Consider the following 16653-nt stretch of genomic DNA (forward strand, 5'->3'; position numbering starts at 1 on the left):
AAACAATTTTTTTTTTTTTTTGCATCGTGCAGCTCCGACAAGCTCTTCACATTCGTCTCCCCCCTGTGGCTGGCATTTAGCACTGAGAACAAACCAAGGGATGTCTAATATATGATTCTCAAGAGTTAAAAGGCATGGTTACAAGAAAAAGTACCTCTATCCTGTTCAATCACCTCTGCTTGCAAACATTTAAAATCCATAAAAGAAAAACAATTAAATTAATATTATACCCCGGGTCTAGTCCGTGGGTTCAGATGATTCATATGCAAAGGAAAGAGATACTAGGAAAAAAACAAATGCTGCCACAGAATCTCAAATGCTTTGGAACTTATCGTTCAACAAAACAGGCTTCAGAAGCATAAGCACAAGGAAAACTGTGTCAGCAACAAGTAGAAAGTTCCTGCTATCTAAAAATTTCACAGCATGAAAGGTGCCATTGAGGCAGAATAAAGTTAGCTGCTTTATGGATGAGTGGAGCACGAGAGGAAGAAAAAAAAAAAAATCCAATTCTTGTGATTAATATTGGTTGAGGCAGTAGTTTCAGATCAGGATCAGAAGAGTCGCCTTGTAAAATTTCGAGTGGAGGCTTGATACGCCCGGACCAACAATCCAACACCAACTCCAAGTCCGAGGCAGATGCCAAGGCCAATCCCCACACCCACCCTCACACCAGCATTGAACCAAGAGAGTTCCCCATCCTGCCCTTCCATATATTCAGCTCTTGAGTAGATGCAGTTGTAGTCAACCGCTACATCATTTTCTTGTTGGTAGCCATCATATTCAGTTAACTGCCACAGAAGAAGAGATGGATGTTAGTATCTTGCATGAGTGGTTAATTATGAGAGCAAATGCAAGAAGATGCATTTGCTCCAAGTCATATTGGAAGAATTTTCTTTTCTTTTCTTTTCTTTTTTTCAGAAAGAGAATAATGGAAGAAATTATAAACTATATAGGAGAATTTTTTTATCCAAGATGCTAAACAAATTTTTATCCAAATTCTTCATACTGGATACTAAAATAAGCATTCCAAGAACAAATTCAAGTAAAGAACATAAAAATAAGTAAACGTTCATTAAAAAAAGTCATTTTTTAAATGGAAAGTAAGGACTTGTTAAGCGATGCAGAATTTCGTTACCAGAGATGAAGTGTTGTCAGCTGCTGAGACAGCATATATGAACAAGCACACCACTCCATTATGTTAAGATCGACTCTAATTCCAGATCAATGTTCAGACAAAATTTCAGACAGACCCATGCATCTCGGTCCTTGCAGCCTTATGTAATGAAATTCTACCATTATGAGCAAACAAATGGAGAGAAAAGATGGTTTGGAACATAGATAATTCTGAGTAGGGTGTACATTGCCAGGTTTGAGGGGAACTGTATAATGGCAACTTAAAAGCTACTTCTGACTATCTTTAGTGCTTTATTTAACTTAGTGGTTAAACTAGTGGGACAAAACATCTTTCTCAAAAGACTAGTGGGTGAAAACGATATATCCACCGTCCACAGCTTGAACACAATCAGGGGGCATGCGAAATTACATTGTATGTTCTTCAGCACGTCCACTAGAAACTAATACGGTATATTAGTAACAGGAACATTGTGACATAAAGGCCTTATGGATTAAGCAGTTATATAAGATTCAACTACCAAAGCCAAGGGACAAAGCAAAAACTACAAAAAATGCTGACATATCTTCGCAACAGTCTCTATACATGAAAAGGGAACTTGAGAGGTAATCTTGAGTCTATCATCTTAGTTCGTATTGCTTTACTTGCTTTCATATTTTTTGTTTTTTCTTGGTTTTGGGGTGTAAAGGATCTCCAAGGATAGAATTTTCCCTCGACAGCCGGATATATTTGAGTATTTCCTCCTCATCTCTAACGAATTGTTATTACTAATATAGCTAGTAGGGTCTTGTTCTTTTCCTCCCTCCCTTCCTCCTAGAATGTTGGAGCTTGGGATTTCTCCTAGTCCTTATCCAGTTTCTGGATAGCAAAGGAACACTAACAGAGGTTTGCCTTCCTTAAGTCTTCTCATGTATATTAATCTTTGTTCTAAATCTTGTGTCTTGTTGAATTCCTATTGAAGAGACTATAATCTGTAGTCATGCCTGGTCAGTGATTGGAAAATATCAATGGGATTCATGCTTGGACGGTGGCAATATCTAAGGTAGAAGGTTTCTGCAATGAATGCAATGACAAGCAATTAATGTTTTTTTTTACAATTCGTCTCTTTTTGAAGTCACATAACTCCGCAGGGATGACTGAGGATATGGAATTCATATGAATATGCTCTCGCCAGAAGAAGGCAGTCCCAGAGGGAATGCAATCCTAGAGGATTTTGCTATCTATCTGAAGTCCTCAAAGATTACATTCGAGATAATTATTAGTATTGAATTAAAAGAAAACGGTGACTTGATTCTTAAATACCTAAAAAATAATATCCCCAAGTCATATTGCACTTCTATGGTTTCATTCACAGCTTTTATCACTTCATAGACTTAAGGGCTGAATGCATGTGATGCAATTGCTGCATTCTGCAGTATATACGGTTTAGGCAGTTGTTCCAGCATGTTAAAAAACCCAACAGTTCCTTCAGAACATTATTAGAAAGTCTAACTAGACCACATTTCAATCTCATGTTATGAACAAAATAATCTAGAATTAAGATCAGAAAAGACATAAAAAGGTGGCCAGGTAACGCAAATGTCAAAAAATTGGACTGCATAGAGCTAAACATAAATGTCTAATGTGTTTTCCTTTTTGTGCCACCTCTTGAAATAAATTTGATGCAGATACCAAGTTTTTAGCATAAGCCATGGTGCTATGTCAAGATTAAAAAAGTCAATGGAAAAACAGGTTATCTTCAACAGTCCTCTTAAATACTTTGCTGACCATAATTTGTATATATTGACTGATTGTTTCTCTACTGTTTCAACTATTCTATGCACCTTCTATTTATCCCTCTCCAGAGCAGACAAACAGGATATATTATAAGTAAAAAATCAGAACATATATTGCATGAACATTGATGCCAGGGACTCGTTAAAGTATGAATATAATGCCCTATCATTACTGTAAAAGTTAAAAATAACAGCACTGTGAAACCTTTCCAGATGTTGTCACAATGGATTGGAAGTTTTTGCCAAAACATCATAATGCTCAGCTCATTGATCAGATACTTCACAACAAAATTAAATACATCAAAATTATTACAATCATTACAATTTGGCAAAATTGAGCATGGTTTTATTATGGACAAATCAAATGCAATTTCAGTCTCTTTAGACCAGAAAAGAACATGAGTTCCCATTTGTACAAAATGCACCTTTTAAAATATATATTTATCTGGAAATTTATTTAGCAAGATAACCAATTTTTTGAAGGAATTATACAGAGTCACATAAATTATAGTCTTTAATCTTGATTGATATTATTTAAAACTTGTTATGTTATCAGACATAATCTGCAATTTATGTCTTCGAACTTACTTTTGTTTCAAAAGTTTACCAAAATCTTGTTAAATACTCCCCTCTTTTTCCATTGGGAATTTTACAGAAATGGCTTAAACTTACTTTCCTTCATGCTGGACCATTTTTTTTTCCAAGGGAGCAGTTTAAAACTTTTTAGACACTCTTGACTCTGAGTCACATGTTTAAGCGGAGTTGAACACATCTTTTTAAATAGTGAATACACATGATTGTATGAAGTCACATATTTTTTAATATTAAATTAATGTATTTTCTGAGTACAGAATGCAAAGTTCCCTATCTATGGTCCTACTGCTTTATCTTTTTTGCCTCCTGCTTACCACATTTATTTGCTACTTCTTTAAATAACTGTCACCTTTCTTAAAGTTCTCTTGACCCAAACGACATCTCAAAACCAATATTCTAAACCTTTTGATCTCTCCATTCTCTTATTTTTTCCAATATTTGACAAAAGCTGTCTTTTAAATAAATACTGAGTGTATGTGAAATGAAGGTAGAAAAGAAGTATGGTATCACAAAAAAAAAAAAAAGAAAATTTACAATTAAGTCCCAATCTAGGGTCTTCTATCTAACTATCATACTGTGACATAAAAACATATATAATCAAGTGAATTTCCGAAGGCCCAATGTATTCCTGAAACAAGCTGGGGAAGACCCAGAATAGCAGAATACCCCATGTTCTCATGGTTTGTAAATTTCCTCCACAAAATGATATGAGGAAAGCTGAACAAATTTGATAAAAACTCGGTGAACTTCTGCTTAAATAAATTTGAAACAAAGCAATATTTTAGTGCATAATGGCTAGAAACTGAACAGGCATGCCTTGTGCCGTTGGTAACTGGATCCACAAATTGCAGTTAGAACATGTGACTCAGGAGATTGTGAGATCAGTGCACTTTCATCATGGATATCTCCAGGTAAACCTCAAGATAGCAAAATTCAGAATATAAACAAGTACCTGAAAAGTATCCTCAGATGAAACATTCTTCATAAATTCAGCTGTCTCATGCTCCGGAATAGAATCCAGCACAACCTTCATCTGATGTTTTTTCCGACAAGCTAGCTGAAGAGTCTTGGTTAGGATGATGGGACTACCCGAGAAACAACCAGCAACATATACCTCAATGGTTGGCAAACTCCTCTCTGAACTCATGGAAGGTTTGCCCTTCAGAAAGCCCATCACAGGCTGGCAATTCATGTTCCATTTCTTTCTGGTGTTCCTTGATTCTGCCGTAAAACCATTACCACCACACAATTCCAAGACTCCGGCAAGAAGCAGAGCATCTCCATTGTAGACCTCAAATCTGACACTTCCAGTCATCCTTATACTATCTGTGCTCACAAATGTCACTTCTTCCGATCTCTTATCAACCCTGTCCCTCCTAAGCAAAGAAGAAGCGCAGCCGGAATAAATGCCACTTCTCTGACCATTTACTTCGAGGATGGTGTTGGGAGTCAGGGGGACGTGATTAAGAGTAAGATGATCAGGAGTTGATTCATGGACCTCACAATTGCCCACTCTCACGTAGAAAACCCTCAGATCAAACCAAGGTGATGACTTAGGAAGGTGGAGGGAGTGCAAGATGGTCTTCCGACCAGGATTAGATGAATCGACCTTGGTGATTGGATCGTAACAGCTCTCCATAATCGGAGAGCGATCCTCTCAGCAAAATCTTTTCACATCAGTGTTGACTATGAGAAGAGAGATTTACCAACAAAACGAACTCATGGAATTCAAAGTTCCACGTCTGCAAAGCAAACCGATAGCTAATCATTTGCACCCAGCAATCACAGCAGAATTGGAACGACAACTAAAAAATATTGTAAACTGAAGCATCACATAACGTAAAGCCATTCATTAGAAAACAAGCCATCATCAATTCATCATCAATAAGACAGACAACACTGTTAATTTCTTCAATACATAACATGCATTAAATAAGCACAATTCAAAGCAGCAGAAACAAGATAAAGTTAATGAAAAAGGATTGCCTTTAGCAACTCTATACAGCTTTTTTTTTTAAAAAAAGCAAAATTGAGCAGAATACTTCAGAAAATTGAAACAAAAAACTACGCAACAGAAACTGATCAAAGATTATGTAAAAAGAGGCCTCTTTTCTTCTTTGTTCTTTTCAAAATGCAATTGTTAAGTCCAAGGAATCACCAAAAACTTCTAATTCTGATGGGGAGGCATTCCTCCAACCCGGGTGACACAACTTGGAGGAAGACTTCGTTTTCCGCTAAAGAAGAAACAAACTCCCAGAAGATCATAGAAGAAAACAGTAAACAAAAGAATAAGTACAACCTCTATTATAAACCGAACAGAGAAGAAAAAAAAAAGCCACTTTTCCGATGATATCCAACGCCTAAAGTTACATCTTTCTCCTTCTGTGTGTGATATCACAGTTGCAAAAGTGGAGCTAAATATAAAAGAAAGTTGCCTTTTTTATATCACAGGCCCACGAAGGAAAGAAGCAAAGCGGCCGACGAGAAATTCGCCGGCCACGTCCTACGTCACACTACCCAACAAACCCACCACCGTGTCTCTCTCGTTCTCTCGATCCATGGAACCACTACAAGAAATACAATTATAATTCGATGGGAACCCCGTAGCCACGACTCACCAGGCGGTCCAAATCGAGGCTCCAATGGCCGCTGCCATCCCTTTCGGCGTCCGACGAGATGGGACGAAAGCGAGAGACGGCGGAGACCAGCGGCTCCCTATGTTATGCACGCAACAAGACAACAAGGAGAGAGAGAGAGAGAGAGAGAGAGAGAGAGAGAGCGAGCTTAATTTCCAAGTCCTTTTGTTTGGATTCCATCAATATCTCATCAGAGTCTTCAGAGATAGAGATATATATATATATATATATATATAGAGAGAGAGAGAGAGAGAGAGAGAGAGAGAGAGAGAGAGAGCTTAATTTCCAAGTCCTTTTGTTTGGATTCCATCAATATCTCATCAGAGTCTTCAGAGATATATATATATATATAGAGAGAGAGAGAGAGAGCGCCCACTAGGACTCGTGCGGTTTTGACGTTTATTTGGGTCTTACGTCCTATAGGGCATCCGACTCCGAGCTGGGCTCGGGTTGCATCTGTCGCCTGAAAGAATGACTGGTGTTGTGATCGCATCAAGCACAGATCGCAAAGCATTCTGAACTTCTTCATCCACCATATGCATAGATCTTGGAGTGAATATTGTGTAGATCCAACGGTGGATTTGCGCATAGAAAGATGAGTCCTTCGCATGAAAGATACAGCCCCTGTCCCTCGGAGCCATTGTGGGGGAATTAGAGTATAGAAAGAGAGGGAGAGATAGAGAGGGAGTTGGGACTTTGGCTATGGTTGCCATGGCATGAGATACCTCCCTCCTGACTATCAACATTCACATAATTCATCAGCCACGAGGCTATCCTTTGTTGGTGTTAATTTTAGGATGGCATGTCGCTTTTATGTTGCTACTTGCTAGTGGCTACGATTACTTGATTATGACTCAATTTGTTAGTTTAGGTCAGCTGTTATGAAATAGATATGCTTGATAATTATGGTTAATAGCTTACCACTGTATCATTGTTTTCTTAATGATACCAATCTAGGATTTGAGTCAGGCGCAATCACCCGTGCAGATCAAATCAAAGTGGGTAGGAGGGTGGGATTGATGGTGCCAATTAAGAATTGTAACATGTTAATTAAACATTCGGAGTCTAATAGATGAAATATTATGTTCTCAGCATATTTTCAAAATAATATCAAAAATAATGAAAATGTTTAGCATACTCACATTTCAGCGTTTATATACTAAGGTTCCTTTCTACCTGTCTTAGTTGCTACTTAAATTAAAAGGTTATTTGGATAAATTCCATGACAAATGGGTCTCTAGTACCAAACGATGTAATGAAAGAAGAAAAAAAAAAGTAGAAGCAGATATTCTATTATGGTCAATTGGCAGTACTATGATCACTCTTGCTCCATCTATTATTTTAAAGAGCATTCTGCATATTCATAGACATGATGAATTGCTTGAAGCAGACCAAAATGCCAAATTTTATTTAAGTTTATCTTCTAATTATTGTATACAACAGGCTTAGGGGGTGTGACCAGTTCCAAGGGCAAGATATATGATGGGTTAAAAGTTGCACAGAGTTTGCAGCAACCCTTTTAGATGAAGTGGCAGTCCGCACGCATCTTGTCCTCCTACAACGTGTGGGAATCTGTTCTGCCATACGGTAGGCATGGATCCGAGTTGTACACAGATAGCTCGCCGAGAAATTTAAATTGTTCTGATTTTATTTGGTGTATTCGTACACGCATTGTATAATGAACCCGCCAAAAAAAATAATAATAAAAAAAAGAAATTTGAGTTGGGCTGCACCGTCGCCTCCTTAGAGCTTGTCAATTGCTGTCCACCAAGATCTTCAAACATAGGCTTTTACATAGCATCACCATTCATTATATACAGTCTTCTCTAAAGTTGACACCATTACCTACTAGTTTACCACCAAGACTAACCATGTATATTTACCAGAGTAAAAATGTCCCAATCCTTTCACAATTCCATGGCAGACAAAGAAGAGGGAGAAGAGCCAGACACAGTACGGCATGGAGATGAAAGCGATGTTATTCTAATCTCCTTAAGGATTTCAGTCCATGAAAACAGATAGCATTGTCGACAGCTACCCCTAAAGTGAGCCATCAAGAGACTACAGAGTCAGAACTGAATAGATTGTTGACAATTCCTTCTAATAACTCTTGGGAGATGCATGGGCCACACAAGAAAGCACGAGGTGCTCGATTAGCATCACATCTAAGTCCAACAAGCATTCTTATCACTCGGAAAAGTCATATGTTTCCTATGGATAGAATAACATATTCCTGTCCCTTCATCTTAAAACCAAACCACTACTTAAAACATACAGCTAAGGGCTTCTCCAAGCTTGGATAAGCTATCCCTAAGATCATACATAATCAAATTTTTACTAAGTGTTTTTGGACTGCTTTATTGAGATGGCTGCAGAGACGGTTAATCAGATAGAAGACAGAGCAAAGCCCCACAGTCATAGCTCATAAGCACCTAAATAACAATCTTGGTGTCACGCATCCATCCCTCTTTTTCGTCATCTTATCAAAAGAAAGTAGTTTCCATGTATTTGTCTTTCCATCCCCTGCTAACTGCTTGCTTTTAATCTCATTCACAAGGTCAGCATAAGTTTCCAGATCTCCGCTTTCCCGCAAATGATTCCTGCTAAGATGAACATAAACAAAACCAACAGCCATCCATTCTTCATGAGACAAGAATTTGTTCTCATCTGGGTTTGGGAAAAAAATGGGGCCCCAAGCCATCAATAGCATGTTGATTTCTAGAATTCAAGGACAAAAGGCAACTCTACATAGTTATTCACTGACTGGAATACTGAGTTTTCAGTTTCTTCAAGTAATTGTCATGTTGGAACTATCAGATACAGTACAAGCATGAACTTTCACAAAAGAGTTGTGAATCATAAGGCACGGATCAGAAATAGGTAATCAGGAGCAGATCGATTTGGTAAGAAATAACAGCAGCCTTGTGCCTCCATCCCCATGGGATGGCAAAGTCTAGATACTGCATACAAGAATTAAACAAAAGGGGAAGATAGATCGGCAACACAAAAACATCCATATGATTATCATGCAAGAATAAAGGGAAAAATTTTGTAGCAACAAGGGGCTCTCAGAGATCTCAACAAAGTCCATTATAAAAGAATGACGGATCACAAGTAATATTAATATCCACCAATTTACCATGTGATTCTTTACAAACTAGATGAAATAAGAAATCACTGGGCAGGCTGAAGGATGGACCTAACATACAAAAGAATGAACTGCAATTTTATAGTTCAAAACTGGCATGCATTTTGTTTGGCTTAAGAACAAAACTCTGGAAAAAGCGATCAGCTATTGACCATGAAAGCAAGGTCTTGTCTACAGTTAAATTGTAGACCTTGAAGACAATGGTGCTCGACCTACTTGACAACTAATTTTGGCGGTATATATAGCAGTGATGGGTAAAAGCATCCATGCTTGAAATATACATACATATATTAAATTTGCTACTGAAGGATTTGTCATGTACCAACACTTCCTGGCACTAATACAATGAGTCAAAAACTATTCTGAGCATCCTATAATGGTGATAATAAAGACTTAAGCACTAAAATTTCCTAAATGTGATTAATTATTGTGGCTCTATGACCTCGAGGAAGTATTTGTTTAACTTCTAAAGCTCTCTCTGTTACCCTTTTGAAGTCTCAGACAAGTAAAGGGCTCCACTCATAGTTATTTCATATAGGAATTGTTCTATCTCCAACCTAAGCTTCTTACAAGCATTGCTATTCATAAATTCACTAAGATGATCCAGATAATGGTTTCCTCATACATACTTGGATATAAAGACATTAACAGACTCCTTTGGACATGATAAGGATAATAGCAATCATTATTCCAGAGCAAAAAAGATTATAGAAATCTCCATCTTCAACAAGAAGGTATGAGCTAAAGATGATACAGGACATTGCGACATTGTGCACCACTCTGAACAAAGTGAGGTAGACAAAGAAATGGTGTGGCAGATTAGGATAAATTAAGATACCAACCGGTTTGAGCTAGGGCATTAGTTCATTCCATGTACCAGAGAAGTTTTAGACAAATAATATTTGCAGAAGCAATGATGGTTGCTCTTTTAGAAGATAAGCAACCAAGTAACAAAATAACTTAAGACAGCAATGTTGTTTCACAATTCACAAACAAACTGCAAAATTGAACATCCTATAGTACCTGGATGACTTTACTAGCCATACATCAATATACCATACCACGACAATAATGTTAGATTCTAAACTGGTAATGAATCAATTATTGCCTATATCCTCAGATTGAAGCTCCCCTCTCCCTGGGATATTACAGAAATTTAATCAGCATGCTACATGGTTTTCTACTGAGGTACGTAAACATTTTCTCTTTTGGTTCATCCATGGTTCTCAGAAAGACAATGCTCTACAGTAGATCTACCTATATTCTTAGTTCTATTTGGTCTACAATATCTTGGGCTGCTAACGTGTTGCATAACCGACAAACAATATCAGTTTATTATACTAGGCCACTGAGATGCATTACAGATCTTTCACTGGTAACCATAAATGTTGCCATATCCAAGCAGAGGTCCTTAATTATAAGAGTTCCCGTTGCTAACCCACCAAACAATCAAGTTTTGTTATGTTCTGTAACTGAGAATAACGAATTCATGTTCATAATCAAGGCTACCAGGCCTGAATACAATGCAAGAGTTTCAAAAACCAAGCAAAAAAAGCTTGCCAGAGACAGTGCAAAGTGTAAATAAACTAGTCCAAAGATGTTATTGTGGAATAGAAGATAGAAACAAAGTAGCTATCGCCTTGAGTAAATCGCTCACTACTACCCTTCAGCTTGACCACAAGTGACAAGCAAATTCTACAATTTCACAATTGTAAACAACATAATTGCAGGTTATCATTACCACCACAAAAAAGCATGAAAAAGTTTTACGACGATGCATGACCCAGAAAAAGTTCAAACATCAGTACTCAGATTTGTTTCCAAGCTAAGGCTCCCCTGAATCTAATGGCAGACATGTGGACTTCTTTTGTTTACCTCTCTTTACATAGCCCTTCACCACCAGGCAAAGACTTCTCAAAAAATTCCAATTCTCTTATTCCTCCAATTTCTCCAGAATGAACTGCCTTTTTACACGCATTATTTCCTCCAGACACCAATGATCTATCTGTTTAAGAAATTTTTTTACTGTCAAAGAATGACCCTGCTTTTCACACTTCATCCTTGCTTACACCAATCCATTCATGAATTTTCTTTTTCTGATAGTCTACATCTTCAAATGCTAATCCCTCCTTGCACTGAATAAAAAAACCATACTGTTCCCATCAAAATCGATCTATAAGTCAACATCCTTGCAAAAGTGTAGATCTGCCAAGTTCCAGATTAAAAAAGTACCCTTTTCACCTGTTTCCAATCACCCATCACTATTACAAGTACTTAATATGAAGCGAGCGAGCTTTCCTATCTAAAACATTCAATATATTTAGCAGGTCACCTCTACAAGAATTTAATATGATAAACAATTGCAATGCAAGTAATATCATTGTCTCAACACAAGAATCATATAGAATTTCTCCACAAATAGTCCCAACCCCTTTTTTATAGAATGTATTGAACTATCCCTAGAGCTGCTCTGGAGTTTGGCTAGAATACATTCAAGAAAGTTGGATGAGTGGCTTCTTTATGAGGTGATAAAAAATGTAGAGATTCATTTTTATATCTGCTTTCTAGGACAATTTTTCATATTAAATGAATTCTTTTCAAGCCTCTATGACTGTCAATAGGATTTACAAAGTCTTTGTTCTTGAGCTTCATAATTGAAGTACCCCTACCCAACCATCACATCAGAAAGTATAATTGTCTAAAAGGCTTGCTGGGGCAAAATAATCTAATCAAACAAAATATTCATTCTATAAAGGAGAGAGAGTTACCTAAATACATGAGCCCAATGAGAAGTCAAGGCCTACAAAAGATTTTAAAATGATAACCTCAAAAAAACTGACTCAACCATGCACTCGTACTTCTATCGAATTGTATGTTTAAGTATACAGATGTATACAGAAGGAAGAGACAAAGAGGACCCCTAATTGAAAAGTAACGATATGTGTGACATTGTGGTTATACAATTTGAAGTGCCAGTGAATGTTTCAAAGTGGCATAGGGTCACTAAATGCTTAAAAATACCAATATGCTTTAGAAAAATTATCTGAAGCTTCAAATAACAATGACGAGAAATCCTTAAATACGAACCAAGAAAATATGACAATATAAAAAGATTCCCTTCTGGAATGGTTGTTTTATTATATAAAACCTTGTGAGGTCTCAATATTGCAGCTGATATCTAGGTCTTCAGAAAACAATGAGGGAATCCATGAACATACTCGCCCATCAGATTTACACCATCTAAGTGATCCCCTTTCATAATGTTTATTTTGTTATTTTAAACTTCGCAACATCTAAACCAACTATTTTCACTTAAGTTGACAACTGCATTCCGTCCATGGTAATGTATTGGGCCCCCTGTGCCTCCCTAGCTTCAAATTTTTCAACAAAACCTCCACAAAAACATAATCATTCCACTTGTAGATGGAAAAGGACCTTTCAAATCTTTTAGACAAAGAAACTTCATATTTTCAAACACATTTTATGTCATTTCCCTAAGGCTTCAAAGATTCCAAAATTACTCTCTTCAACTTCTTCGCAAAGATCTCATCATGATAATGGCCCACGGTTGCCAGAATCAGGAGCAAGTGAGGGGAAGCGGTATTTTAGAAACACTTTTTTTGTAAGTGCTTAACAAACAAGCGTGAGTTCGAGATTCTGCGGAGATTCCAAAGTGGGTGGTGTACTATTCTAAGCAAAAGAGTCCATGAACTAAGTAGTGGCCCACCACCAAGACGTCATCAAGATCTTAAAAAAGTTTGTCAACACCAAACATGCAAACTTGCCATGTATACCATGTCTTATTCCCTATAATGAAAAAGGACAGTATAAAGATAGAAGAAATGGCCTTGAATTTCCTATGAGACACACCCAACAGTATGGTAAAAATGCTCAAAGTTTACACACCTCCCAACAATTACTAAGACACCATATTACTCTCAATATAATGAAATCTACTAAGAAGCTATTATTGCTAGCTAAGCATTTGATAATTCATGCATAAAACTCAACATCTAATTTGTGGATTGTGCTGTAAGACAACTCTAGTGGCACATATCATATGACAACTAAAGGATCGCTTCACATTAATAAGCATGAAGAGCCAAATTTCATGCTTCTGAACAAAGACCTTGACTTGCATTTTGATGCTTGTCATTTGGTGTAGGAACAGTAAATCATCACCCACCCAAAAATGATAGTATATTAATATACAAAATAGACTGGTATAACTGTTCTAGGTGCAAGGGACAATCAACATTTACACGTGAACATGAAATGCATTATAGAACTATGGAAACTTATAATAACTCAAAGCCACTTTGTTTAGCAGAAGTTTGTGTTTGGATTTTTTTTTTTTAAAGCATATAGGAACCATATCCTTATCTAGATAGCCATAATGAGTGCATGTGAAAAAGCATTGATATTATGAAAATGTAAGCAGCAATATATAAAAATTTTCTTGTAGAAACAGAATTTTAGATGCAATTATTATCACTTGCAAGGCCAGATTTGGCTGCATAAAAATATGTAGCAAGTAACACGTCCATGCCTGTAAAAGTACCAAATTAAATAAAAAATCCAACTAGAAAACAACATCCATGAAGAAGCGTTATATCAAACACCCAAAAAATGCCACAAGAGGGCAACCATTTAAAAACATATCTCTGTCTCAACTGTTTGATGCATGATAACTAAGCTTAGAAAAGTTATTTTTGTCTTCGAAACAACAGAGAAGCTCTAAGAATCTACCCCGCATAGAGCCAGTAGACCTTGGTCACAAAGGTAAAGCACGCCCTATATCATGAAGCAAAAAAATAAAGTCAGGTCATATTAGAATTGATACATGAGACCCTATTTACCCACGGATATAATGTTAAAAATCTACGTAACTTTAATATTATTCAGAAAAAATAACAATTTCAGACAGAATTAAAGGCATTGAATTGTTTTTTTGAATATGCTCATAAAATATCACATCTCAAAACTCTAGAAGAAAGCTTGGCCTCATTCATTTTCAATTACGGTTCAAATCCTCACATGCAATGTTCCCTTACCTTCTCCGTTGCACTTCTTCATAGCCATGGTCAGATGCGCTTGTTTAAACCTATCATCAGAATTATCAAAAGACAAAAGTTCCAACCTTTACAAAAAAAATCAACCAAAACTACTCATTTAACGACATCAATCTCCGTACGAAATACACTAGCTTCTTAATTTCATTCTGTACAGGAGTCATAAAATACTAAAACTCAAGAAGCAAACAGTTAAAGCCTCAAGTAGCAAAGATTTCTTCCATGCCGAATAAAAAGCTAATGAAATCTGGATTTAAAGGAAAGAAGAAAACTTAGATTTTTCGGGATTAGGAAGAACCAAATAATTCATAATTATTACCCTGAGAAAGCCAGCTCCAGCAGGAGGAATCGACGGCTATGAACGACCTGAGCCGGGCGGAGGCGATGGCGCTGTGGAGAGGCATCAGAGACTCCACACATCCCAGCGCCGGCGCCACCGACCTAGAGAACCAAAAGCCGGAAAGCTAAAAAACCAATGATCGAGAAGGGAAACGGGGAGAAAAGCAGCGAAAGCTAGGGTTTTTAGAGGCATCGATTCACCTCCGAAGGAAAGAGGTAGCTCTCCTGGAAGGCGTGGGCTTGGGAAGCAGGGTTTTGGAGCGGACGGCGGCTGACCTCGCGGCGAAGACGACGGCCGACCTACAGAGCGACGCCATTTCCCACCCTCGCTATCCCTATCGAGCGGACCAAGAGGGGCATAGGAAAACCCCCTTAAAACCCTTAAACACGGCGAGTTAGACAACGAGTCGAACGAGTTACTGAGTCTACTTTCACGCTTTTGACGAAGGTCGGCCTTTTGGGCTCGGGCGAAGTGGTTCGAGTGTAGCCACCAAGGTGGTAGCCTAGTGGTACTGGGCAGAAATTCTAACCTTAAGGTCCTAAGTTCGAATCGCTGCGGCGACGATTAAATTGTGGACCGGAGCTCACTACTTTGGCCACTGCTTGGACTTGAGGTATAGGACCGCTCTTGAACCGCTAGTAGCCGGGGTGGTGCCGGATGTGACGTACTCACACTTGAGACTCGAGCCAGAGCCTAGAGGGGTAGCTGAGCCGGGCCCATGGGTGGGGAGGGTATGAGTAAAACCGGTCGGGGTATCCAACACACGGCCATTTCTGCCCGCATCGAACATTCTCCTGGTGGGGCGGGGGCCAGTGGGGGCTGCTACGCGGGGTTGGGCTTGTCCCTTCCTCCCTCCTACTCCTTTTTCAAAGCAAAAAAAAAAAAAAAAAAAGTGGTTCGAGTGTTTGGGTGTTCGAAATATACCCCTCGAACCGAGTTCAGTGACTTCGGCCTATTTTGGGATGGTCGCCCGAAGCGAGGGCTGCGAGAGTACTTCCCTCGCCTCTTTCTTATTGATGCTGTGCTCCCCTTTCCTTCCTCCATTGAAAGCCTTATCTCCTCCGACGACCCTCCAGCGGCAGCCCCAGCCTCCCCTACCCCTCTGGCGGCGACCACGGCCTCCCCTGCCCCTCTGGCAATAGCCACCGGCTCCCCCCCCCCATCCAGCGACGACCCCGGCCTCCCTCGACCCTCCAGCGACAGCCCTGGCCTTATCCCGCCCCTCCAATGCAGCCTCACCCTTCCCTCGCCCGTCCAGCGGCGTCCCCAGCCTCCCTCGCCCCTTTGGCAGTTGCCACACCCTCCCATGCTCCTCCAGAGATGGCCGCGCCTCCCTTTCCTCTGATTACAAACCTGCCCTTTCCAACTCCTCCAGTGATGGCTTCTCCCTCCATTTATTCCACCCCTTTTGCAAACCAACACCCAAAATCTCACTTTGGCCGCTTCCTAGCTCAGCCATTTCGATGTAATCAAGGACGCCCTGCTTTTCATGGACGACTGCGGGTGTCACCTGACCCATGTATCTGAACTAGGGGTACAAATGGGTTGAGATCGGAACCTCTAATATTAGTATCCAGATCCAACTCAATAAAAGATCGATCGGATCGGATCCATGGCTAAAACTTTTGACCTGTGGATCATTCGGGTTGGGTCGGGCCTACATGGTTACTGTTGAATAGGCCTATGATACTCAAATACCATAGCCAAGCAATACGGGCCACAACATCAAAATTGGATCTAGTAAATTTCGAATCTTCCGAGACCAACGATGTCCCGAAGTCGGATCAGGTCATAAGGTTGAAAATCTAAAATTGTTCCAAAAATCAAATAGGTCGAATCAGGTTAGAATTTCATAAATTCTGACCCAACTCGAAAAATAGAATTGGTCCAATTTTAGAACCCAACCCGGCCTATGGGTCCTTTAAATCAGGTCAGATCGGGACTAAATAGGTTGGG

At 38.8% G+C, this 16653-nt stretch overlaps 2 protein-coding genes across 4 annotated transcripts; both read right to left on the reverse strand.

Moving 5' to 3' along the window:
- Positions 1-199: 199 nt before the first annotated feature.
- On the reverse strand, positions 200-6274 carry LOC103704243 (uncharacterized protein At1g01500-like). Its single transcript, XM_008787456.4, has 3 exons — positions 6120-6274; positions 4454-5243; positions 200-788 (listed from the first exon to the last, which is right to left on the reverse strand). Exons 2-3 carry the CDS (start codon positions 5138-5140, stop codon positions 552-554), a joined length of 924 nt encoding a protein of 307 aa, XP_008785678.2. The 5' UTR covers positions 5141-5243; positions 6120-6274; the 3' UTR covers positions 200-551.
- Positions 6275-13744: 7470 nt separating this feature from the next.
- On the reverse strand, positions 13745-15084 carry LOC103704244 (protein NONRESPONDING TO OXYLIPINS 2, mitochondrial-like). 3 transcript variants are annotated; one of them, XM_026803517.2, is made up of 4 exons: positions 14898-15068; positions 14677-14798; positions 14340-14389; positions 13745-14079 (listed from the first exon to the last, which is right to left on the reverse strand). In XM_026803517.2, exons 1-3 carry the CDS (start codon positions 15011-15013, stop codon positions 14370-14372), a joined length of 258 nt encoding a protein of 85 aa, XP_026659318.2. In that variant the 5' UTR covers positions 15014-15068; the 3' UTR covers positions 13745-14079; positions 14340-14369. The 3 variants fall into 3 exon arrangements, with proteins under 3 accessions (XP_026659318.2, XP_026659317.2, XP_008785679.2); XM_026803516.2 differs by having other exon boundaries at positions 14323-14389; XM_008787457.3 differs by lacking the exon at positions 14340-14389 and having other exon boundaries at positions 14898-15084.
- Positions 15085-16653: the final 1569 nt, after the last annotated feature.

The sequence above is a fragment of the Phoenix dactylifera genome, chromosome 15 (assembly GCF_009389715.1).
Source record: "Phoenix dactylifera cultivar Barhee BC4 chromosome 15, palm_55x_up_171113_PBpolish2nd_filt_p, whole genome shotgun sequence".
In the NCBI taxonomy this organism is placed as follows: Eukaryota; Viridiplantae; Streptophyta; class Magnoliopsida; order Arecales; family Arecaceae; genus Phoenix; species Phoenix dactylifera.